This window comes from Emydura macquarii, unplaced genomic scaffold (assembly GCF_026122565.2).
Source record: "Emydura macquarii macquarii isolate MOO-44397 ecotype Brisbane River unplaced genomic scaffold, CSIRO-AGI_Emac_v2 contig_3242, whole genome shotgun sequence".
NCBI classification, from domain to species: Eukaryota; Metazoa; Chordata; order Testudines; family Chelidae; genus Emydura; species Emydura macquarii.
In genome coordinates, this window is record NW_027133379.1 from 33,513 (window position 1) to 59,829 (window position 26,317).

The following is a 26,317-nucleotide window of genomic DNA, read 5'->3' on the forward strand; positions in this document are numbered from 1 at the left end:
TAAATGTAGGAAAAACGAGAACCCCTTTCAGGGGAAGAGACTCAGGCTGAGAATTTCAGTTTTCAGCAGTTGTTACTTGAAAATGTTTGTGTCACAATAGCCAAAACATGAACGTTCGGGGTATTTGAGGTATCCAGTAAAACTCTGTATTCTTTTTTTCATGATAAAAACATTTTGACAGGCTCTAGATATTTGATTGAACTGATAACAAAAGTCTTAAAGAATTCCAAACATTTCTTTTATTTATGTTCTTAAATTTGCCCTGTATATTAATACCCTAAAATATATAATTGAAAGAGCAAACTTACTGCATTAGTCTTTGTGGAATTTTCCCCAAATTGTGATGCATTTCATCCTTCAGTGCAAGCAATCATTGGCCATTATCTATCAATCTATCATGCTTCCATCACTGCATTATCCACCAGCTGTTTCCCTGTCCCTTCCCTGGGTTGTTGGGTTTCCTGAGTTGCTGGGTCTCTCTGCAGTTCCTACCAGGCTGGGATTCACTCCACAGATGGGCGCTCCCTGCTCTCCTCTTTGGCATCCTTGGCGGAGAGGTGAAGGTCTAAATGGGAGGAGGGACTGACACACCTCCAGCCTCCAGAGCTTAGCCTGGCTGGTGCAGGCTTCTGACAGGGTCACAGCCCAGGATGTCCCTGTTCTAGGGTTAAATAACTGAATCTGTCTCCAGGACTGTGAGCCCTGCTCTGATCTCGCCTTAGGAGAAAACAACCCTGACAACCTGCCCAAACTGATCCAAAACCCACAGAAACAAACACTAAAAACTGAGGGCCACGTCCTGAGCTGATGTAAATTGATACAGTTCCATTGACTTTCAGAGTACATAAGCCTTTTTCATGTCATCGGGGGATCTGGGCCTCTGATTTCAAAGTCACTGCCGCTGATTCATACAAACCAGGAGTCTGAACCTTTAATTTTGATAGAGTTTGCTTTTCTACCCGCGCTTGGTATCTGGCCACATTGACTCTAATAGAGCTATATCCATTCACAAAACTGGGGACCTGGCCCATTGACTTCCACAGAGCTACGGTCGGTTTACACCAGCTGTCAGTTCTGGCTCATTACAGCGCTTCAAATCCATTTTCTTTCCTTTTTCCTGGTGTGTGAACCTGAGCCAAAGAAGAATCCAAAGTTCCTTTCCAGTCTGTGCTTTGACGCCTCACTTTGCCCTGTGGGATTCATGGCAAGAGTGTAACTTTTAATGGTTAAGTAGTAATTCATTCCCATTAGGGATAGAACTTTGGAAGAATTCAGTGTTGCTGTGACTGATCTTCAGCTTTTTATTGGGATGGATGGCCCAACTTTCTTTCTGTCTTTCTAGATTTCTTTCTACACTTCCCTGGCAATTCGGCGGCAGTCGACAGGAGTTACGCAAGCTACTCTGCGTGGCTTACGTAACTCCCGTCGACTGCTCAGCTTCCCTTCTGCACGGCGTCTTCGCTTCCCCACACCAATGGGAACCACATTCCCGTCGACGCAGCGCTATGCCACTTGAGAGGGTGGTATTACAGCGTCGACTTCTGGATCCATTGAGCGGATCTTCACTGACCACTCAATCTATCCAGAACGGTCGATCTGATGGCGGTGACTTTGCCGCCATCTGTGTAAACATACCCTTTTTGTCTTTCTTTCAGCAGTTACATGTTTTTCTTTACTGCACACAACACTGAAATCAAAGGCTCCTTTGGGTGCAGATGCAACAGCATGTGACATTTTTAAAATGTTCCATTCACACTGGGTGTAGGTAGGTCAGAGAGATGGAAGAAATATGAAAAGCCAGATACGTAGCTGGTGTAAATCAGTGAAGCTACATTGTAATAAATGGGCTAGTGCTGTAGATTAGCTGTAGATCCACTGCAATCATTGGGGTCAGATCCCAGTAGGGTTCAATTTGCATAGAGCTATGGAGCGATGCCAGTTTACATGAGCTGAATATCTGTAACACGAGGTCCGGTTTGATGTTTTTTCCTGTATCTGAGATCCTCCTTGCTCAACACCACAGTCCCATTTTATTACCCGTGGAAGATTGTAAGATTTTATGATAATTGTTAGTAGACAGAAATCTGTCAGTTGGGCACCAAGCCAGCAAACAAACTGATCAATGAGGCCAGGGACTGATAGGCAGCATAAGAGGAATAGAAAGAGATTGGGGGTGGGGAGACAAATTGAAACAGACACACCCACCCTGGAAAGGACTACTCCAGAAGAAGGGAAGCCACCTTCGAGGTATCCTGGGAGAAAGTGGGAAGAAAGTAACGTTGCTGCATTGGTTACACATTCAGGGCTGTTCAATGATCTCAGAGCAATTAGCTCAGGCTCCCTGCAAACTCTGGTATATGTTGCTTTGTCAGTTTCACTTGGCTATTGTCTTAGGCCTTGGTAATATTTTCAGCTTTCCTTCCCAGCTTTGAGGACCACAAAATTACTTTCTGAAAATGATACTAGACACCTGTTTGCACCTTTAAGTTATGTCTACACAGCAAGCAGGATCCAACAGCAGCAAATCTCAGTGTCCAAGTCTTCAGTTTGGGCTCGCAAAGAATGTGTTACATTCCTAAAAATACCTGCATAAACATTTAGGATCAGGCTAGAGTTCAGGCTCTGAATACTACGGAGTGGGTTGACACACTCCACTGGCAGGGAGGGGGGATAGATGGTCCTGAGCAGCCTCTCATTACAGAACTGCCAGTTTTGGAAAAACAAACACTTGAACCTTGAACTTTAAAACACATCCCATCTTGCAAAGGTCATGCAAAATCTTTTTAAGCAGTCCCATTCTGTTAAATCTGTCACCCATGGTCAGGCAGATTTTGATCTGCAGAAGGGCTTAACAGTGCTAGGATTGAAACACAAGTTACATTGACTTTCAATCAGATTTGTGCTCCTCATTTCCTTCATAATTTTAAAAACACCATCCTCAAAAGCTTCCACTGTGAATTCCAGAAATACCTACACACACATACGTTGGGGGCGGATGGAGGGAAGATGAGTGTGGATGGAGATAGATAGCTAGATAGAATAGCTATGAACTTTTAGTTCGTGGATGTCTACGTGCAGATCAGGATTTTCTTACAAGTATTAATTAAACATTATTCACCAAAGCACGTCTATGAGCATTTTTTACACCACAGCTCACTGACAAACAACTCACCATAAGTACTCAGTGTCTGAACTTTGAGATCTTTTGACTGGACACATTTTTAACACGCTCCATTTCTTTTCTCTGATTGATGAAATTGTAATATTGGAACGTTTAAAAAAGATGGGGCCATAATCTCACAGGGTGTAAATTGTTACAGCTCCGCTGATGTCAATAGATCTCTGAGAGTTTGCACCACCTGTGGCTCGTCCCTGAACACTCAGGATGGAGAATTCAAACCAGTCCTCCCTTGAATATTCTGTATTCAGGCCCTGATTCAGGAAAACACTTCAGCATGTGCTTAACTTTAACCCTGTGACTAGTCCCACTGAAGACTTGACGTTAAACTCATGTGCTTTGTTGGATTAGGGGCGGGGGCAGGCTCCAAGTCAGAGCCAAAGGCTGCATGGGACAGGGTCTTATCCAAACCACTGTCACTGCCTCCATCCCTCTCCTTCCTCAGTCAAAGGTGCCACTGCAGCCGGGGCACTGGGATCACTCTCCCTCTGGGGTTTGGTTTGTTAACAGAGAATAACGGTTGGAAGCCAGAATCTCCAGGCTGCTACTCCAGGATCACCAGGCCATTCTGCCCATCCTGGGCTCCTAATTCCCTCTGCCGGGCACTGTTCCTGCCCGGCAGTGCAGGTCCTTCCAGCCGGGCCTCCTTTCTGGCTGCTGTGGAGAGCTCCTTCCGAGTCCTCCCTGACCCTGGGTTCCCTCTGGATCCCCTGCAGAAGTCTCCTGAGAACCAGAATTCTTCTGCTCTTTACCCTTGGATTGGCACATCAGGCCCAGCTTTCTGTTCCTCAGATCTCTCTGAGCAGTGGAGCGCTCCCAGGCCACCCCAGACCCTGGGCATTTCCAGTGAGACGTCCCCTAGGTCTGACTTACCCACTGGTCCCCCTGGCTGGGATGGATCAGCCTCCCTCCCGTGATGCCTGGTCACCTGACCCAACCACAGCCTGCAGCCCAAATCCTCACCTGGAAACAGATGACCAGGCACAGCTGTGGATGAGCTCATCCCCAATTAAAGGGCCAGCCCACCCTGAGACAGTGGGAATTTAAATTGGGCCTAAGGCATTTAGGCACCCCATTGCCATACAGTGGGACCGCCTCCTGTGGAGACAGCCTGTAATCCAGACTGGGAGCCAAGGGAATCAGGTGCAGAAATCTCAGTCTCTTTTGGGCTCCTAATTCCCTCAGGCTCAGTTGAAAACGCCCGTCATTATCTGTAATGACAACAATATGTGTTATTCTCAAGGATTATAATGTGGCTTTATCTTTGCCCAGCTCTGTGTATGAAAAACTAGAGTAATTTTTGCTTTCCCAGTGACATGCAGTAATATGTACAACCCCCCTTGACTGTACTCCTTTGTGTCTGCATTATGATAATATCTTTAATTACATGAGAACAACCGTTGACTAAAAGGTCACCTGCGATTTCTCAAAGAATTTCCAAGGAGTGCCCAGTTCCCGATTTAATGGGAGGTAAGCACTTAACTCCTGTAAGCCTCTCTGAATATTCCCGCCTTAGTGACTGTAACATGAACAGGTACCCTTAACTCTGCCCCCTTGTGCATACATCTGCAAAACGCTCGATAGTGGGTGAGCAGCTGGCGTATTAAGACCACTGTTTATCATGGTCACCCGACCGTTGTTATACCACCGGTCTCTCATATCCATCTGTTTTCTCTCCCCTTACACGTACATTATAAGCTCTTTGATGAAGGGCACCATCTTTTTGTCATAGGTGCATACAGAGGGATTGACACTTGGTGAGTCTTCAATAGAAATCAACAACAGTAATTAACACACATTTTGCTGAAATCTTTAATAAGATGATCATGTCCGGTTCTTTCCCTTGTTATACAATAGAATCTGATTGGGCAGTTTTAAGTCTGCTGCAGGTCAGATTAGTCACCAAAAGCTGACACCAGAACAATGTGCCCCAAGGCCCAAGGTGACGTAAACCCATTGACGTCTGTTATCATTCTTACAAAACAAGTATATTGTGGTAGCCCCTAAAAACCACAGCCCTGGTGCAAGGCGCTGTACAAAGATACTGTAACAGGATGTCCTGCCCCTTTAAAGGCCAGGGGCCCTGTGACAGGTGGGAAGGCATCAGGGATCCCTCTAAAGGGGTCTGTGGAGAAGATCTGTAGGAAGCAGAGTGGCCCCTGTCCTGGAGCAGCGAGATGAAAATAGACACTAGATCAGCATTACAAAGGGGTGCAGGCATCTGAAGAAGTTGATAGGCACCTAGTGGAATGTACAGTAGTACCTAAGAAGAGTAAGTGCCTAACTCCCCTTGGATGGCAACAGGACTTTCCCATGAGCTTTGATAAATCCCACTAGGCGCCCGTCTCCATCTTTAGGTGCCAAAATCCCTTTGTAATCCTGGCCCACAGATAACACAGAAACTGGTCTGGAGCCAGGGAACTCTGGGGAGATCCCAGGGCCTGTGGCAGGCTGGGGGTCAGACTAGAGGATCATAATGGCTTTAAAATCAAGCCATTGATGAACTTTTGCCTCTGGGCCTCTGCTTCTGAGCCGTGCAGGGCTCCAGGGAGTGAGTCCCACTAGCCCTTAGCAAACAGACGTGGATAAATTGCCTTCCCGCAGCATCGCTCCTTTAATGTCAGTGCAGCTCACAGCCAGCTACACACAGCTCATCTGCGGAGAGTGGCAGATCTGAGTCTGGTTCTGTCAGGACAGTCCTAGAATGAGGGGAAAGGATTCTCAGATAGCTGTGCCTTCAGCTTCTAGATTCTGGTATAGAGATAGATATTGATCAAAGAATCCTGGTGCTGGATGACTGGATGCATCACCTGTTGGGGAAAAATCCACAAAGACCAGTACAGTAAGTTTGTTATTTCAATTAAATATGTTGGGGGTTCAAAATACAGGGGGAAATTAAGATGATAAATATGAATTGCTATATGAACTCATTAAGACTTTTACTCTCAGTTTAATCAGATACCTGCTGCTGATTGGAATTTTTCCACCCTTCAGGAAAATTTTGACTTCTCATTGAGAACCCAAAATCCTTTCCTTTTTCTTTTAAGTTTTGGCAACTGAAAACTTTCTGCAGAAAACTGGAGGGTTTTTAAATCACAAATGTATTGTTTTTGAGTTTTCAGTTTCTTTAGAACACAATCCCAAAATGTTGGAGAAAAGCAGACAGATTCTGAGATTTGTTGTTTAGCTGAAAACCCAATCCCCATTAAGAACAATGCAGATGAAAATTTCCACCCAGCCTTAAACTTTAAATAAAATTGGGGAACGTTAAGATTCCTTGATTTCAAACCCATTTATTCTATTGCATCTGTGTGGTTTCTCTTTCAATGGGATAGTTGCCAGGAGCTAACGACTGAAGAACTAGTAAAATTGATAGAGCATACAGAATATTTTATACGGACTAGCCCCTTTAAATGCTGGGTTAGAGCTGAACCAAGCAGCAAACACCTGTCTATCCCGACCCCTTTCAAGGACAAATAGGAGCTCATAGGGAAGAGAATTACCTCTTGGCTGAGCTCCAGACTGTTGCTGGCTGAGCGTAGACGGGTGTGCAGAACGTACACATAAATGAGACATGGGGTGATGTTTCCAAAGGTATTTAAGCACCTAGTGAGGTTATCAGAAGCACCTAGGAGCGTAAACTTCATTGATTTGAAGGGTTGTTCAGTGCATAGATGGTTCTGAAAATCCCACTAGGGGCCACAATACATTTTAAATTATGGACCAGGGCCCCTCACCAAAAGATCTTGAAGGCCTAGTTGATAAGGCAGAGAAAGGGAGGGAGGGGAACAGTCACCAAGAGGGGAAATGACTGGCCCAAGGTAACATACCAGGTCACTGGCAGGAACAAGAACAGAGCCCAAGTGTCCTGGCAACCACTGCACCACACGGCACAGAGTAAACAATGCAACAGAGCGGTAATGGAGGGATGAGACTGGCCCATTGTTACATGCAGGCAGAAGTGCAGCTGGGATTTGGTGCCGTAAATCAGTTGGGAAGCAGGCAGCAGCCGTCTAGGCACAGAGCTGGGGGAGAAAAGCTGCCACTTACCATGCTGGAGGAGTGCACATCATGTTGCCCTGCAGCGTGGGAATCAGGCGGTGCTGGCGTTTTAGTCTATCAGCTTCATGGCCAAGGTGTGAGGTTGGTGATGGTCACCATGGAAGGCCCTTCTTTGCGAGGATTGTTGGATTTGGATTTTACTTTGTTCCATCCTTCACTCTGCATTTGAACAAGCCACTCCTTGAGACGCAGCCTCAGATGAGGTCAAGTAACAAAGCTCCATTGATTTTAAAGGAGCCGATCCAATGTACACCAGTGTGATAACACGCTGGATTGATTGTCAACGTGAGGAGCACTGACAACACCTAGTCATTGTAAACGACGAGTGCTCTGCACCTTTGACATTCATACAATCAGATCTCAGGGAAAGGGGAATCCGGGCCATTCCCTTTGTAGCTCTAATCCTAACCATCGCCCGTCTCATTCCCTCCACAGCCATCACACAATGGACTGAGGAAAAAAATGTCCAACCAAACCACCGTGACCGAGTTCCTTCTCCTGGGATTCTCCGACGTTCGGGAGCTGCAGATTTTACACTTTGTGGTGTTTCTAGTGCTTTACCTGGCATCCTTGGTGGGGAACCTTCTCATCGTCACAGCCATAGCCCTCGACCATCGTCTTCACACCCCCATGTACTTCTTCTTGATGAATCTGTCGATCCTAGACCTTGGCTCCATCTCGGTCACCATCCCCAAATCCATGGTCAATTCCCTCATGAACACCAGGTCCATTTCTTATTCCGGATGTGTCGCCCAAGTCTTTTTTTCTTATTCTTTGTTTCAGCAAATTTTGCCTTATTGACCATCATGGCGTACGACCGATACGTCGCCATCTGCCAACCACTGCACTACGAGATGGTGATGAACAGGGGAGCTTGTGTCCAAATGGCCGCCGGTGCCTGGATCAGTGGCATTCTCAACTCTGCACTGCACACTGGGAACACTTTCACAATCTCCTTCTGTGGGGGCAACACGGTGGATCAGTTCTTCTGTGAAGTCCCCCAGCTCCTCAAGCTGGCCTGCTCTGACTCTTACCTCAGTGAAGTTGGAGTTATTGTCTTTGGTCTGTGCTTAGCCTTCAGCTGCTTTGTTTTCATAACTATGTCGTATGTTCAGATCTTCAGAGCAGTGCTGAGAATCCCCTCTGAGCAGGGCCGGCATAAAGCCTTCTCCACCTGCCTCCCTCACCTCACTGTGGTCTCCTTGTTCCTTTTCACTGGCACCTTTGCCTACCTGAAGCCCACCTCCAGCTCAGCCTCAGGTCTGAATCTCTTAGTGGCTGTTCTCTATTCCGTGTTGCCACCGATGATGAATCCCATCATCTACAGCATGAGGAACAAGGAGATCAAAGGTGCAGTGAGTAAATGGATGTGCTGGAGGTTATTCAGCAAGAATAAAATGTCCATATGTCTCCTTCGGTAGCAATTTAATTCCGTGTTTCTTTATAAATATAATAATCTGATGACATTATTGCCTCCATCAGAGCATACTGTGCAATCTGTTTATGAAGAATTGGGTTTTAACACTAGAAAAAATCCAGGAAAACATAACTCAAGAAAAAATGTAATTACTATAGGTTTATGTTAATGCAATTAAGACTGGAATCTATCTATCTATCTATCTATCTATCTATCTATCATGTACTGCTACCCATTACCATAGTATCTGATCTCCTTGCTCATACTAACCATAGCAAAATCCTTTGTGTGGTCTATGGCTCTCCTAAATTTTAAGGATAAAAACTCTGACAGAGATATGAGCACATTTGTTCTTTATGATTTTTGTTTATTAGTCACAGTTTTAGTTTATCTTTCCTTAGTTGTTACTTTTCTTTGTATCTGTGTTCCAGGTGGGTTTGGAAGGGGGAAGGCCTGGAGAGATGGTCAGTGTTTGGTTAGACAGGATTTTCAATATATGACTTCTCTTGAGAGTGTCCATATGTCTTCTCTTTCATGGGGTTTTCTGAGAGAGTTCTGTAGGTTTTCTAGAATAATGATAAAAGGGTGCAAAAGAGGTTTCTTCATGGCCAACCCCCTCCTGAAATGATTATACTGTTGGGATATTATTGTGTTATTGATGATGTGTTGAGGGACAAAGAAACTCAGGTGGAGTCTATTTATTATTTCAACCCTCCTAGTAAAACATTTTGACTATGTCAAAGCTGTATGCACTTGGATCTCTGTCAGTCCCAGGATATTAGAGTGAACAAGGTGGGTGAGGTAATATCTTATCAAACCAACTTCTGCTCTTGAGAGAGATTAACTTTCGAGCTACACAGTCTCTCCTCTTCCTTCTCCAGACCCTAACCAGCTTGTGTGCCCTCAAAAGCTCATCTCTCTCATCTACAGAAACTGGTCCAATGGAAAAGATTTTACTTCACCCACATTCTCTATGGAAAATCTGTGTCAGTCTGGCTATGGTGGAAAGACTGCTTTGAAGGGCACAAACTTTTATCCAGCTTTTCTATCCAGACCCCCAACTTTCTAACTCATAGAATCATGGAGTCATAGAAGATGAGGGATTCTTCCTTTGGAAGGGAGGACTCTGGAGGTATCTAGTTGAACCTCCTGCTCAAAGCAGGCCCAATCCCAACTAAATCTATCCCACCCAGGGCTTTGTCAAGATTAGGCTTTAAAAACCTCTAAGGATGGAGACTCCACCACTCCAGATCATTAATGAGACCAAATTTGGAGGACCATGGGGATGTCACTGGGTTGCCAGCTAGACATGGAGCCATTGATCACTTCAAAGTGATTAGCCCTATTTGGCCAATAGCCTATATACATTCATCATCCAAATTTGGTTGAGAGCTCCCTGGAGAAAGTGAGTGTGATGGAGATGTAAGGGTCTGATTTCCCATCTCATCTAGATCACCACTCACGTAGACTAGACCCATTGCAATCATCAGTTTAACACTGATGAGGTTCTGGCCCAAAGTCTCCGCACTCAGTAAAGACCTAAACACTGGTGTAAGTTACTTGACTGGGGTCATTTTGTTCTAGCCTGGGTACACGTGGAAAAGTGTCATCACAAGCTCTGATCTGTTATTCCATACACCATCGCGAGTCGATCTACTCACTTCCAAGCTGAGAAAGGGTCTTAGAGATTGGTCTGTTAGTAGTATTAGGATACCATCTTTGTGCATGATTGTGTACATTACATATATGACAGAGAAAGCATGTGATTAGACAGAGACATGGACAGATAGGACCTTTCCTTGTCCTAATACAACTTCATGATAGATTTCTATTTGATTGTGGATTATGTTAGCTAGGTAGCTAGATAACAATTATTCTATGCAAATTATTGTGCTTCTTTTCCTGTTAATGATAGTCTATGTTCAGATCATGATTTTCTTATAAGTACTCCTTATTAAATATTATTTAACGAGGATTTTTTTATGACTATATCTTACTCCATCACTCATTTACAAAGAGCTCATCATAAGGACTCGGTGTTTGAACTTTGAGCTGTTTGCACTGGATACATTTTAAATATGCTCTGGTTTGCTTCTCTAAATAAATGGAAGTATCACACTTAGGTTCCTGAAAAATCAAGGGGCCACTTCTCAATGGGTTTAATTTGTCCTAGCTCTATTGACGTCAATAGATCTCTGAGAATTTACACGTAATTTGGACAATGTGGTGCAAACACCTGTGATTGTGAATTTAACACTCACTTTGAGTATTCTGTGCAAAGGCCCTGATCCCACAAGCCACTTCAGCCCATTCTTCACTTTAAACATCAGATTGGCCCCAGTTAAGGTTTAAAGATGAACTCATGCTTAAATCCCAGCTGGTTACGGGTTAGGGTTATGGGTAGGGTTTAAGGCTAACACCAAACTGGTATCAGAAGCTGACACTGTCCCCATTTCTCTCCTTTCCCAGTCAAATAAAGCTACAATTGTTGCACTGGAATTACTCTCTCCTTGTGGGGTCTGAATTCTTTACCTACAATAACAAGCTTATCGCAAAGCCAGAATCTCTGGGCCTTCTTCTGCAGACTCACCAGCCCGTTATGTCTGTTCAGCCCCAACCTCCTGTAGATCCCGCTCACCAGCAATGTCATCCCCAAGATGTTGTCCAATGTGGCAAGCAATCGGGAGACCAGTTCCTTCCTATTTTCCACACCCAACCCTACTTCTGTTTCCTGGTGGGCTTCATGGACTTCTTCCACCTCCTTGTCATGTCCTTCAACTGCTATGTGATCATCTGAGACCTGCTGCAATACACCTCTGGCTGCTGGTTGTCACATAGTGAGGACCACCTTTTGCAAAAGCACATCAATGACTCTGCCGTGGTCTACACTTACTTGGAAATTCAACGGCAGTCGATGGGAGTTACGTAAGCTACGCAGAATAGTAGTAGCTTGCGTAACTTGTGTCGACTGTTGTGCTTCCCTTCGGCACGCCATGTTCACTGCACTGCTCCGATGGGAACCGCGTTCCCGTCAACGCGGTGCTATGCCACTTGAGGGGATGGATTTACTGCGTCGACTTCCTGATCGATTGAGCGGGTCTACACTGACCATTCAATCCATCCAGAAAGATCGATCTGATGGCAGTGACTTTGCCACCGTCAGTATAGATGTACCTTTAGAGAATCAAGGTTCCATTTTCAAATGCCTTGTGCGGTTTTAAAGGAAAAACCTAGGCACCATGGATTTCAATGGGTCATAAGCAACTGGCTGTTTTCAATAATCTCCCTTACACACCTAAATACCTATAAAAATCTGGGCGTTTTATATTTATATGTGCCAAAGTCACATTTGAAAATGAGATTTAGGTACCTAAATCACTTGGGAAGTTAATAATTTTACCCAATGGCAATAAATGGAGGAGAATATGTGTGTGATGTGCGTGTGTTTATATGAGAGCAGAGAGAGAGAATGTATAACCAGACAACGAATAGCCACGTCTACCCTAGAAAAGCTTCCCTGATATTGCAATACAAACATCTCCCAGTGTATATGAACTAGTAGTTCTGCTGGTATAGCTTATACTGGTTCTCTGAGATAAACAAGCCACACCACAGAAGCACTTTTAAGCTACTTTAACCACAATTCCACTAAGGGTTTTACCAGGATAGAAATGTTGCAAAAATAATATCACACTTCCTAACTGAGAAGGCTCTGCTGAAGAAAGTTTCCAGTGTGGGTCTGGCTTACATGTTTCTTTTTGTGAGATTACATTGTAAATAGTGAGTTTTACAGGCCTGTGTACGTCCTTCGGTTCCTACCTCCGTGATGCAAATGTCCGATATCATGTGTTTGTGACTGTAAAACAGTGTATGAGTTTTGTGTGATTGTCAGCGCTTGTTCCAGAGAGGGAGTGTGTTTCTGAGTGTGCATTACTGTGTTGTTTGTGAATACACAACATTGTGTGTTTATTAGTGAAAAGTATTGTGTAACTGCTTGTGTATTGTGAATATACATTATTGTGTGTGCACGTTTCCATGCGTATGTGTATTTATGGGCAAAGAACGTGGATGTGTAACTGTGTCAATGGCCAGATGCTGAAAATGAAGATACCTCAACTGGAATCAAAAGCCCATATCCCCAGTGGGAGAAAATATCCCAAACTAAACTCAGTGTAACTGGATGAGGACTCGGCCCTTACTTTTTAGTCTGTGCCTCTGGGTACCTCCTAGTGTCCAACATCAAGCAGCCATAGCAGCCTGGGTGTGGGTTCCTCTAGCGGCTGCATCCCAAGAGCTGCTGATGCAATGCAGGGGGAAAAAGACCCAACAGCTCTGTGCTCCCCCAAAGGTGATTACGTGGGGTTAATGCAGGAACAGGCTACTCCAGGCCTGCTGGTGCCGTTAGCAATGAGTCGGTGTTAAAAATCCCTGTTTTATTCGGCAAACACCTTGGGACACACTTTGGGCCTCTGTCCTGCCTTGTTTTTTTCCAGGGATTCTGCCATCCTGTGAGATCCAGGGCGGGTGCTGTTCCCCCTCTGGGGTTTAGGGTCTGCTAGGGCAGGTTGTCAGAGCAGTTTGCTCCAGAGGTGAGATCAGAGCTGGGCTTGCAACCCTGGAGACTGGATTCAGCTATTTAGCCCCCGAGCAGGGACATCCTGGGCTGTGATCTTGTCTGAAGCCTGCATAAGCCAGGATCAGCACTACAGCTGGGAGGGTTTTTCTGCCTCTGGTGCCATTCAGTCCTTTGTCTCTCACCCAAGCCTGCCCCAGGAGGGGAGCCGGAAGCGCCTCTCTGTGGAGTGGATCCCGGTCTGCCAGGAACTGCAGAGAGACTCAGGAAATCCAGGGAAGGACATAGAAACTGCCGCTGGAGAGCAGTTAGTTGGGATGCATCTTGCAGCCAGGATCCCCCTGCCCCCGTGGGTAGATTCTCAGTCCTTGGTGTTGCTTAGCAGATGGATTCCAAGGGAGAGCCTTGAGACAAAGACACCTCAGCTTTTCACAAGTTTCCCCAACACCCCCTGGGGTCGGGTGATCGGTCCTGTCCAGCCAGGGACATGATTTCTTCCGCTTGAACCAAAGTGCTCACAGGTGCTTAGGCCAGTCCATTGTTCCTGTATGCAGGCCTCTGCGGGGCGTGGAAACACAGCTCTGTGTTTATCTGCATCTATTCAAGCCATGTGAGACACATGTGGGGATATGATATAGCAGAATTTCATGTCTGTACACGTGTGACACTGCAGGGAACATGCTACCACAACAGTAATGTTCAGGATGCCAGGAGCGTTCCAGGAACACCTCCCCTGGCACACTTTGCATCACACAACACACAGTTACACTGTGAGGGTGAACATGAGTGATACACAAATCACAACATCAGGGTGTACATGGGGTACAGTGTGTCACACCACCTTTTACCGTGTACCGGATGGTTCGGCCAAAACATTTCTATCCATCGTATTGTCATGCTGAGGGGCCAGTGTGCCCTTGCTATCTTTGGGATGTTCTGATCCCTTTCTGGAACATGCTTGCGTGAGTGCTCTGTTCCCAGCGCTTCTTTGCAATACGCGTGTTTTACCAGCTCTGTTCTTGCCACTGACTGTGAGTCTGCCAGCGTTCACAGCCTGACTCCTGCTCACTTTGCTAACGAATCATGGCAACGTTATATTCCTGTGTTACAGACCACACGCCCTTCCCACAGCCAGGGACAGAACCCAGGAGTCCCAGCCCCCCGCTGGGTCTACCACAGTAGAACCCTTGTGGTTTTTGTTGGATGCTCCTAAAAACTTCAGCATTTCAGCTAGTCACCGTCAGGGGTGAGGAAGAAAGTCGCCTTCCCCCCAGCCCCAACAAAATTCTGTTTTTAGGGAGAGGCGGGTTGTTTGTGTTGTTGTCGTCTTGGTCTGAAACACTGGGATGGCCCTGGCTGGAGATAGGACAGTGGGTGGGGTGGGCCAGGGCTCGGAGGTGGAACCGAGTCAAACAATCAGGTGCTCAGCTGGCTTCTTCTTGCTCACACGCTCTGGGTTTAACTTTCTCTCAGCTCAGACTGGCAGTGAGCTTGGGATTTTTCAGCCTTCCTCTGCAGCCTGTGGGTAGGGGTCAGTTGCCAGGATTAACTGGCTGTATCTTCTTTAATCATTTCTCTGCCATCACGGGGATCCTAGGGACTTTTACACAGCAGTCCCTGCTATTCTCCTCCTGCGGCACAGAACAGTTTAACTTCCTGAGCTTTGTAATACCCTTGGTCTAATTTCAGTTGCTAGGTGGTGGCCTCAGATATAGAGACATTGAGACACGATGAGCTGCTGGTTCCTTCTGGGGACCTCACTGCCCTCTGAGAGCTGGAAAAAGAACCCAGGAGTCCTGGCTCCCCGTCCAGCCCTCTGACCACTAGACCTCACTCCCACTGCCTGTGCTGTGTCAAGCCTTGGCATTAACGGAAGCTGGTGGTTGTCCTTCCCGTATCTTTCATGGGAGTTAGAGCCACCTAATTAATCATGGAGACCAGACTGCAAATCCCCTGGGGAATTAGCTTGTTTTGATGTCTGAACATTTCTCGCTCTGGGTATTGATGATCTGAGGCCGCTGGCGGAGCCAATTACAGAGCTGAGAGGAGTTTGCTGCTGGTTCCTGCTTGAAAAGTTGGAGCCAGGCATTTCAAAGCAGAAATTCTCTCATCTCCTGTGAGAGCTGAGGGCAGATCCCAGGGCTAGGAGGGAGGGGCCGGGCGGAGGGTGGAGATGAGTCTCCAGGGTCCGGTCAGCTCTTGGTCTCCGGCGATGAGCAGAGCTATTGAGTCTTAGATTCCCATGGACCCCTGCTCTGCTGAGAACAACCCCACTCATTACACACAGGACCCACTGTGCAGAGCAGTCGGCCATCACGACCGCCTTGGGGTGACAGGGAAGGGAAGAGGTGCAGAGGGGCCTGGATGGGCTTGGGAGGGGGTCTCCTCATTCCAGTGATATTTCCTCCCACCTGGGGTCAGCCCTTGGTTGACTGAGGGGGGCGCCAGGGAACAGAGCCTGGGTCTAGCTCAGTGCCAGGGGAGGGGGGACCCTCTAAGCAGCGAGAGCATGGGAAAAGGGGGATCTCTGTCTCCGTCCGCAGGGGGGATCTCCCCATTCTGAGGCCCCCTGTCTATGCCCCTCACCCCGGCAACACCAGCCCCTCTCTGCAGGGGGACAGTCCTGTTCTGAGATCCCCCTATATGCCATGCAGCAGAGATGCCCAAGTCCCTCACCGTAGGGGGGATTGCCCCCATGTATAAACCCACAGCCTAGTTACGTAGCATGCAATTCCCTGATCCAGTGAGATACATCAACATGGCATAATATCTCCCCTCTGACTGCACTGATTGAGATTCTGAGGCACACAACAATGTTTATGAAATCCAGAACTGACTTTTGGTGAGTATTCACAAATCTTTTCAAACAAAATTCACAAGATTTGTAGAAATCACAGAGACTTAGGGTCCAAAAACCTATTGACATTGTTGTGTCTAACTCCCTTGGAGCTTCATGGAAACACCCAGTTGTAGTGGTTAAATCATTTCTTCTGCACAGTGCAATTGGGAGAGCTTTGCTATGAGTAGACGTGTCAGCGACAGTATACACATTCTCGCATCCTGTCTCTCAGGGGAGGCTCAGATTTTCAAAGAGTCCTACAGGATTTTGGTACCCATAATCCCACTAACGTCAGTGTGAATGGGGTGTTTGGTTCCATTAGATACCTTTGAAAATCGTGGGCTACATTGGTTCTTCCCTCCGTGAGAAATGGACAAGTCATAAGAGGAATTGTTCAAAAGTTTGTGGAGTCTTTAAAAGTTTCTGACTCAATCCTGCTCGCATGGAGAACTTGCTGGGAGGAGATGGCACTGGCTTCTGTTCTGGGGCCTGGAAAGTGGCATCAAGTGCTCAGAGCAGCAGGTCTGGGAAGTCAGGACTTCTGGGTTGTATCCCAGTTCTGGGAGGGGAGTGGGTTCTAGTGGTTAGAGCAGGGCTGGGTGCCAAAAGCCAGGACTCCAGCCTTCAATTAACTGTCTCGATGAAGTGAGCGTTTTGTCATTTGTAAGACAATAGTACTTTGGTTGAGGAGTCGTGGGTTCTAATTCTGATATAATCTTGGCTAAGATTTTTAAGGCTGCCTAGGGGAATTGTATCCCCAACTGACATTAATTTTGCGTCTCCAAGTTCCTCCTACAACTTGAAAAATCTCTGTTCTCCTTGGTAACGAAAGAAAATGGGTGTCTTGGGATATGAATTAGGTTCTAGCTCTGTCAGTTGACTTGCTGGTTTTGCTGAGACAAATCACTTCACTTCTCTGTGCCTCTGTTTCCCCAGTCCATAACATGGTAGTAATGCTTACTCAACTTTCTAAAACGAGTGGAGATTTATAAGTTGTAAGTGCTAAAATAAAACTATTTGGTCACTTGGTACAGGGGGAAATGTCCCAGTTTTGAATTTTGAACTTGCCACCAGAAGTCACGAAAAGATGGTCAGTTATTTTCTTTACATCTGATTCATTCAAGTGACACTGCTTACTTAAACACGTTGATGTTAAATTTCCCCATGCTGAAGAGAAGTCTCCCTTTAACAGCTGACTTCAGCAAAGATAATCGCTGAATAGACTGATCGGCAGGTGAAGCCGGATGTTTAAAAACATTTTAAGTGTCGGGTATACGTTTATGTGACAAAGCACAGAGATTCAAGCAAGGCCGTTTTAAGACCTTCTTAGGACCCCTGACCGAAATAACTAATTTGATTTTAAGCTATTAATAAATAAGTATATGTAACACTAATAAATAGTTTATTTCATTTAATTATTCTAAAATCAAAATGAATTCAATTATATTGTAAGATTTTTTTATCCTTAGCTAAAAAATGTCTGATGGATATAAGAGAAAACATGTTTAGAACATTTTTCATAGGCCCTGAAAGTTTCATAGGCCCTAGGCACTGTGCCTGTTGTGCCTAATGGATAATATGGCCCTGGGTTCAGGGGTGGTCAGAGAGAAGGGGTGGAGACGGGGCTGGCTGGTTGGGTGAACTAACCAGAATATAAAAGAAACAAAGTAAATAAAAGTTGAAAAATATGGAAAATAAGATTTAAAACTCAAAATAAAGAGTAAAAAAAAAGAAAGTAAAATCTGAAATTGAACCAACAGCTGAGAGGTGAGAGTCAATGGGACGTGTGCTCCCCTATCACATGTCAGGAGCTTCCAATTGCCCCCAGGACGGGGCTAACAGCAGTCTCACTCCGGCCATGCGGCCACCCCAGCCTGGGAGTGAGGGGCGGACCCCCTCCTGGGCTCCCAGACCCACAGACAAAGCCCAGGGGGAACCACTCCCATTTACGCTTGCCGGACACAAGGCTCTTGCTCTTGTTGTACAGGAGCCTAGATGACCCCCCTGTTGTGCAATGAGCAATGAAGGCTCCCTCCGTGTGGGGCAGAGGGGCACCCCGTGCTCCAGGGACGAGGTAGCTGGCAGACAAACCCCGCGGGAGCGGAGGATGTCGGCAGGTGCGACTCTGCCTTTGACGGAGCCATCCCCACTTGAGCAAGCGAGACTCTCCGCAACCTCCAGGCACCTCTTCCACCAGTGGACGGTGACCCTGACCCCAGGAGAGACCCCGGATAGAGCGAGAGAGAGACGGGGTGTCCCTCGGCTGGGCCCCCCGGGGCGAGATTCAGCCCAGCCGCAGCTGGGTACACAAGGTTCAGAGGTGGAGAGGAGAAGGAGAGAGAGAGCCGGGTTGGGGGCCTGCGAGCTCCCATCCTCTCTCTGCACCAGCCTGAGTCCCCGCCACTCAGGGCTTTTCCCAGCGTGTACCCAGCTCACACAGCCTTGTGACACAGCCCCAGGCCAAGCCTTCATAGTGTGGGGAGTGAAAAGGGCATGTCTGCCTCTGCTCAGGCCGGGCAGGAAATCCGTCCGCCTGCCTGGAAGTGCCCCCTGGGACCCAGCTGGAATTGAGGCTCATCGAGACTTCCAGAGCCAGGTCCCAGTGCACTCACCCCAGGAAGGAGAACAGAAATATCTGCTTTTAAAGGTCAGTTTCATCGGATTTGGAACCACCACAATCACACTTGGATGGTCACCGGCGGGCCCCTGCTATAGAGGCTAAATACCCATTAAAAATTAATTGTAACTCATCTCTCAGTTACTCTGTTACAGAGCTTTGTGGGGTGGCTTTAATGAGTCCAGCCCTGCTTGATTATCTCTGTGAGGGTCAATATAATACCACACGTTCCTTAACTACTATGAGGCCACAATATCTTCCCTAACCACTAGACTAGTAGTTATGAAGGGGAAGCCCCGTTGCTCTGTGTGCTGATTTCTGTGGATGTTGTTGTTTAGGTGTCTTTATTTCCTTATACACTGTATAGAGAACCTGGGCACCATAGCCAGGATTGATGGATTGCCCTGGGGAATTAGATGTCTAAAAGTTAGGTATTTGAATGGTCAGTGTCGCAACAACAAAACACCTTTGAGGATCCAGGTCTAACCCTGCCTCCTTCTCTTGCTCTGGGTTGGCTACATAAAATCTTTTTCAGGGATGTGTACTGTACTTTAATAACTTGTCTTATGAGGTGAGGCTGAGAGAAATGGGCTTATTTAGTCTGCAGAAGAGAAGAGTGAGGGGGGATTTGATAGCAACCTTCAACTACCTGAAAGGGGGTTCCAGGGAGGATGGAGTTAGGCTGTTCTCAGTGGTGTCAGATGACAGAACTAGGAGCAATGGTCTCAAGTTGCAATGGGGGAGGTCTAGGTTGAATATTAGGAAAATGTTTTTCACTCGGAGGGTGGTGAAGCACTGGAATGGATTACCCAGGGAGGTCGTGGAAACTCCATCTTTCGAGGTTTTTCAGGCCCGGCTTGACTAAGCCCTGGCTGGGATGATTTAGTTGGGGTTGGCCCTGCTTTGAGGAGGGGGCTGGACTAGATGACCTCCTGAGGTCCCTTCCAACCCTCATCTTCTATGATTCTATGATTCTTACATTTCAGTGTACAGTATATGGAGAAGCATAAACAAGTCATTGCCTGCATGTAATTTAGGTTTTCCTGACTTTGCTAATGCTTTTTATGTAGTCTTCTGTAAAATCAGGCAAATATCTAGATGAATTGATGTACCCCCTGGAAGACCTTTTTCCACAAGGTTAATTCCTCAATTTTTTAAAGACTCCTTTAGCCATTTCAAATTAAGCAGCTGACAACAGTTTGTTTTGACCCTTTCAGGAATATTAATTACTAAAATTTCAGATTTATCAGAGTTTATTTGGAAACCTGATACCCGTCCAATTTCCAAAGTCAATTTTAACAAAGCTTCTGGATCTTCCAATTATAAGAAGACACTGGCTGCATAGAAAACTATTTTGTATTGTGTGCTAGAAGAAGCTTTGATTTCCTTTACCAAGGGGCTCTATTTCACATTTATTGCAAATGGCTCAAGTGGGCATTGATGACCATTACCCAAATCATATGCTGCAAGTTGAGTATTCAGGACTAATATGCTCTTAGAAAACTTATTTCCAAAACCATATCTTACAAATATCTGTCTCAGCTATTCCCACTCCAGTCTGTTGAAGGCCTTTTTCAGCACCTTTTCTTTTCATTGACCAGTTGCCTGACTTTTCAGTCTTCCATATACTTTACAAGTGATGATTTTCTGTTTTCTTCCAAGTCACTAATAAAAACGTTAAATAAAGTTGTGGTAAGAAGTGATTGCCATGAGGACCTCATGAGAAACATACCCACTAACTGACAATTCCCCATTTACAGTTACAGTTTGATACCACTCAGTTAGCCAATTTTCAGTCCATTTGTGAGCCATGTTAAGTTTATATTATTCTAGTTTGTTTTAATCAAAGTGTATTGCAGTACAAAGTCAAGCGCTTTAGAAAAATTGAAGTATATTACATCGACAATATTACCTTTGCTAACCAAAGACGGAATCTCATGATACACACACACAAAAAATTAAATTAATTTGACAGGATCTATTTGCCATAAAACCATGCTAATTAGCATTAGTTACATTACCCTCCTTTAAGTCATTATTAATTGAGTCCCGTATCAACTGCTTCATCATCTTGCCTGATATCAGTCATGTTGATTGGTCTATAATTACCCAAGATGTCCCGTTTACCCTTCTTAAATTTGGCACAACAGAAGCTTTCTTGCAATCTTCTAGAAACCACCCAGGGTCCTGAGACTTACTGAAAATCAATATTATGAGTCCTCAGCCAGCTCTTTTAATACTCTTCGATGTAAGTTGTCAGGATCTGCCATTTAGCATCCTCCTGAAATATTACTGGAAGGGAAAGAGTGTTATCATCACCATATGATAAGAGTATATAACCTGTTTTTCCCCAAACACAGAACAGAAATATTTATTGAGCATTTCTGCATTTTCTGTATTATTTATGATAATTATACCATTTCTATCAAGAAAGAGACAATACCGTTGTCAGGATCTTTTCTGTTTCTAATATATTTAAATGAACAGACAAACAAAAAAAATATTAATTTCCTTAACTCTGCTGGCCATAGATTTCTCATTGTGTCCCTTTTCTTCCCTTATCAATTTTCTAAAATCCCTAACTTTTGATTTATACTCATTGCTATCAACTTCCCCTTTCTTTCACTTGTCATTTTTTATAGCTGCCTTCACTTCCCCTGTAAACCAGGTCAGTTTTCTTAACTAGTATGGCCTTCTTCCTTGAAGTTCCATGACATCATGCAAGAGCATGAAAACTGGAAAACAAAGTTTATACATAAACACAAACAGGGGAGCCCAAGTATTGAAGAGGGAATTTCAAAAGAGTTAAGGCAGTTAGAAACCTAAATTCTATTGAAATTCAATAAGTTTTCAGCAATTAATTCCCACCGGCAGCTTTGAAAATGGCGAAAACAGAAAATCATGAATTTGGATCCAACATCCAAAGGGGGTTGGGAACAATGGGCTCATGCATAGAGATCCTGCTAAGTGACAGTCAAAGCTAACACCTTGGAATCTTCAGCATAAAACAAATTGCCTCCTCCCACTTGACCTAATCTGTGAGTGAATAGCAGTTTGTGATAGCAAATGAGGAAAGCCGTAAAACAAAGACACAATGGCACATGATAAGGATATGTTACATTAGGGTTTAGGGTAGGATGTAGGTGTCCAACTGTCATTGAAAGAGAAAAGGCTGTCCTTGAAAATCACTGTCAATCCTTTTGTCTCATACTCAACTATATCAATGACCTTCAGACATTTATTTAACATTTTGGTCCTTTTGATTACAATTCTACTAAATCCAGGGCATTTGAAAACCATTTCATATCCTACTCAATGCCTTTCCCAAGGCTTCCTTCACCTCTTTGTTTCTTAAAGTGTAAATGAAAGGGTTTAATAGTGGAGTTACAATGGTGTTAAAGATGTTGATTGTTTTGTTCAAATCCAATGAGTTCTGAGCAGAAGGCTTGACATAGAGAAAAATGGTGGAGCCGTACCAGATAGTCACGACGGTGAGATGGGCAGAGCAAGTGGAAAAGGCCTTTTGCTGGCCTTGAGCAGATGGGATTCTCAAGATGGCGGAGATGATGTAAATGTAGGAGACCAGTGTTACGGCGCATGAAACCACAACAACAACAATCGAGACAATGAACGTTGCCAGCTCAACGAGGTGCGTGTCAGTGCAGGAAAGAGCTGTCCATGAATCAATGTCGCAAAGGAAATGATTGATGACATTAGGGCCACAGAAAGACAACCTGGATATTAAAGCTGCCAGCACAGAGATAGCCAGGAACCCACATAGCCAAGAAAGGAAGGCCAGCTGAGCAGAGAAGGTGCCGTTCATGAGGGAGCTGTAGCGCAGTGGGTGGCATATGGCCAGGTACCGGTCATAGGCCATGACGGCCAGGAGGAAACATTCTGTGGAACCCATGGAGAGGAGAACAAACATTTGCAGGAGGCAGACAGTGAAAGAGATGGTTTGGCTCGTTCCCAGCATGACACCAATGGCCTTGGGGACACATGTTGTGGTGTACCAGATCTCCAGGAAGGAGAGATTGCAGAGGAAGAAGTACATGGGGGTGCGCAGATGTGGGTGGATCCTCACTAGGGCAATGATGGACACATTCCCTACGATCGTCAGGACGTACATCACGGTAAACACCACAATAAGGGACATCCGGAAATACCAAGTGCCGGGAAAGCCCAGGAGGATGAATTCCTGCACGCTGGTTTGGTTTCTTATTTCTGTCCCAGCCATGACATCCATCTGTCAAGACACAAGAGGTCATAAGGCATTTAAGGATGCTGAATGCACATTTGGATGTGGGAAGAGCGGACCCCAGAAATGTGGTACTAAAACTATGAGAAAAGAAGGGAAAATGGGTGCTACTCAACACTGTCCTGCCTTAGGCATCTTTCCACCTCCACAGTAGAGATGGGATCTCCACTCATCATTCTTCTAAGACCCATGAGGATGCACTGGGGTGGCTGACCCTATGGTATCTTTCCTGTCTTGGTCATCTAGCCCATCAACTCCACTTTACCCACCCCTGAGAAAGCCTCAGCATTTGTCTCATTCTCTTCATGCCTCATCTTGACAATAATTTTGCTTTCTGCTCAGGATTATTTGCACAAATCCCATTGAAAGTTGACCAGATTTCTAGTCCTAACTCACCTGCACTCTTCTGACCTTCTGTGGGACTTAGATTACTTCAGTCAAAAAACCAACATTTTGACCAAACTGTTTCCCCTTGAAAAGTTCTATTTTGTTAAAACTGAAATATTTCATGGAAACATATCGGGGTTTAGCTGAAAATTTCATCAGGCTGGTTTCTCTGCTCCAGCAAGGAATTTCTCATCAAAATGAAAATCTGAAAACACAATTAGTTCTCTACCCTGGTGGTTAGGGCACTTATCTGGAATGTAGATGACCCGCTGTCTGGAATGGCTCACTAATCTGAGTGCCATCCTCAGGGCAGATTGTTACCAATCAGGGCACAAACTTCAAACTGGTTGTGTGTTTTATACGTAGATGTTGCCAACCAAGCATCAAGTGTGAACTCCTCAAGCACTATATAACAGCCTGAACATGGAGTCACAGATGGTTCCCTTGAGCACTCCGGTCTATCTTGCAGCCTAGCAACCTTGCATTTGTGATAGATGGTCCCTTCCACCAAAAATCAGAACAATATTCAGGTAACTCCCAGTCCCAAAAGACCAGTCATTTACCCCAGGTCAATTGTACCTTAGATCTCTCACAACACTTTTAACCAGTACTATAATAAACTAACTACAGATGTATTAACTAGCAAAAAGCAATAAGAGCATTATTCACAAGGTTAAAGCAGATAAACATTATGAGTTGAAGTCCTAAGTTTCAAAAGGTGCTGCAATATGCCAGCTCTATATATCCTATTGTTCCTGTAGGGCTAATCCAAGCTGAGCAGCCTGGAATCCCTTGCTTATGCTTAGAAATATTGCCCTCTCCAAAGTCCAAGCAGAATAGTGTTCCAAGGACTTTCCAATGCCAAATAATTAACAGCCTATTGTTGATACTGGACACTTAGTGATCAGCGCGGATACCAGTGAGACACGGGACGGCCGATTTGCAGATCAATAAGGTTTAATGTGCAAGGTTTTCTGTAGATATACTAGTTGAATACAAAACCTAAAATTAACTCCAATATATCATACTCACTAAGCCTGGAGAGCTAAGCAATCACTCAGAAGGATGTACACAGGAATGGCTTTCTTCAGGGGCCCCACCAGAGAGTCAGTGGCCTCTGTTCCGACTGGCAGCACCCCCTGTGGAGTCAGGTGTTGATGGAGCACCCCCCTTTGTCTAAATAATGACTTCTTGTACCCTTCCATAAACAACTTTCACTTAATTACTTCTCTACTCATTATCATATATGCTAATTACCTACATTGGGTTTTCACCCTTAACTACATTCCATTCTTACCATGATAATTGGGGTCATCAAAAAAACATCTGATGATAGGAGGGGCAGAGTAAAAATATGCCCATTGGCAATGAAACTGTGTACCCCAGATGTTCAAGGATAACTTGTGGTTCCCATCACCGTTATCTATGTGCAGCTGCAAGCATTTTGTCTTTTTATGAGCCATGGTATGCAGAAATGGAGATATTTCCAAGGTTATTCAGTAGTCCGATTCATCTCTGCCAACTGGAAGATGTCATGCTACAGGGGTCAGAAAAGCCAAGCAAGCAATTGAAGCTATGCTAGGCCTGTAGGACAGAGGTCAAGCAACTCAGATTGTACTGGGCCTCCAACACCTATTACCCACCCCACTATTGAATGTGCATCTGCCACGTTCTACAAAGGCCATGGGTCTCTGAACTGAGAAAGACATCAGTTTATGGCATGAAGAATGAATGGATAGTCACCGTTGAAGCTCGTTTTTTTCAAAAAGGTCTAAGGGAGTCAGGTACCAGCTGTCAGTAACATTCAATGGAAGTTGGGTGATTAACCCCCATATGCGTCTTTGAAAATCCCAGCTGCTATGTCTAATTTCTGCAGTTTAATTTAAATTCATTCTCATACAGATAATAATACTTAGCACTTGTGTAGTTCTTTACACCTGCAATGTGTGGAGAATGGCTATTCAGCCACACGGCACACCTGCGCGCTAGAGGCCGGATTTAAGGCACACTAGGCAAGTATCACTACTCCTATTGTACAAGAGGGGAAACTGAGTCAAGGATTTGAAGTGATCTGTCCAAATCAGAGAGACAACTAGGCATAGAACAAAAGAGTTCAGATGGCCTCTTCTGTGCCCTCTGCCCAGATCTCACATAGATACATCCCAAAACCTCCACCTGCCAGAAGCTGGGATGGGACAACAGGGGATGGATCATTTGAAATTGTATTTTTCGGTTCATTCCCTCTGAAGCTCCTGGAACTGGCCACTGTCAAAAGACAGGACACTGGGCTAGAGGAACCATTGCTCTGACCTTCTTGGCAAAGTTGTTGCTAGCATATTAGGCGTTAATTATTTACGTAAATGTATTTAGCTAATACACATAGATCCCAATCTAGTATAAGATAAGATGTGTTGATAAAACAATGAAAAAGGACATTGTGTCCAAGAGATTAGGAACAAGAGGAAGGAAATAACCAAGGAGAGAAGCACTGGGCAGCCAGAACAGCATTACAACGATGTGCCAGGCCTGAGACCTAAACAACATGGGGTCCTACTATCAAAGTCTGCTGAACTGCTATCTGCGCAGAGCTGGACAGCACTCTTAAAGAACACACACACACAAGCCTGCTGCTGCTAACATATCTATTCTTCTCTAGTTGCCTCAGCTAAATTATTGAACCAGGAAATTCAAGAGGTTAATCTATTAGAGATCCTTGGATCATTTCCATTTGAACAGTTTCTGATGATGAAATGGAGATGTTAGCACAATAAAGACTTTCATGAAACAATGTTGGGTTTTTCATAAAGAGGAAAATTCAGTTCCTAGTTACTGAATCATAGCAATGTAGGGCCGGGGAGGACCACAAGAAGTCAGCAAGTCCATCTCCTGTGATGTGGCAGGGACACATACACCTAGACCAGCCCTGACAGCTGTCTATCCAACAGGTTTTGAAAACCCAGTTATGGGGATGCCATAATCTCCTTCG

General features: G+C 45.1%; 1 protein-coding gene and 1 pseudogene across 1 annotated transcript; one reads left to right on the plus strand and one right to left on the minus strand.

Annotated features, from left to right (window-relative positions):
- Positions 1-7,720: 7,720 nt before the first annotated feature.
- Positions 7,721-11,454, plus strand: LOC137142714 (olfactory receptor 14A16-like; annotated as a pseudogene).
- A 10,533-nt stretch (positions 11,455-21,987) lies between these two features.
- Positions 21,988-22,923, minus strand: LOC137142711 (olfactory receptor 6F1-like). The gene has a single exon (XM_067532171.1). The coding sequence runs from the start codon at positions 22,921-22,923 to the stop codon at positions 21,988-21,990; it is 936 nt and encodes a 311-aa protein (XP_067388272.1).
- Positions 22,924-26,317: the final 3,394 nt, after the last annotated feature.

What these genes read in the sequence shown, in the direction of transcription:
- LOC137142711 (XM_067532171.1), bottom strand. Translation starts at nt 22,923, where the DNA reads ATGGCTGGGACAGAAATAAGAAACCAAACCAGCGTGCAGGAATTCATC.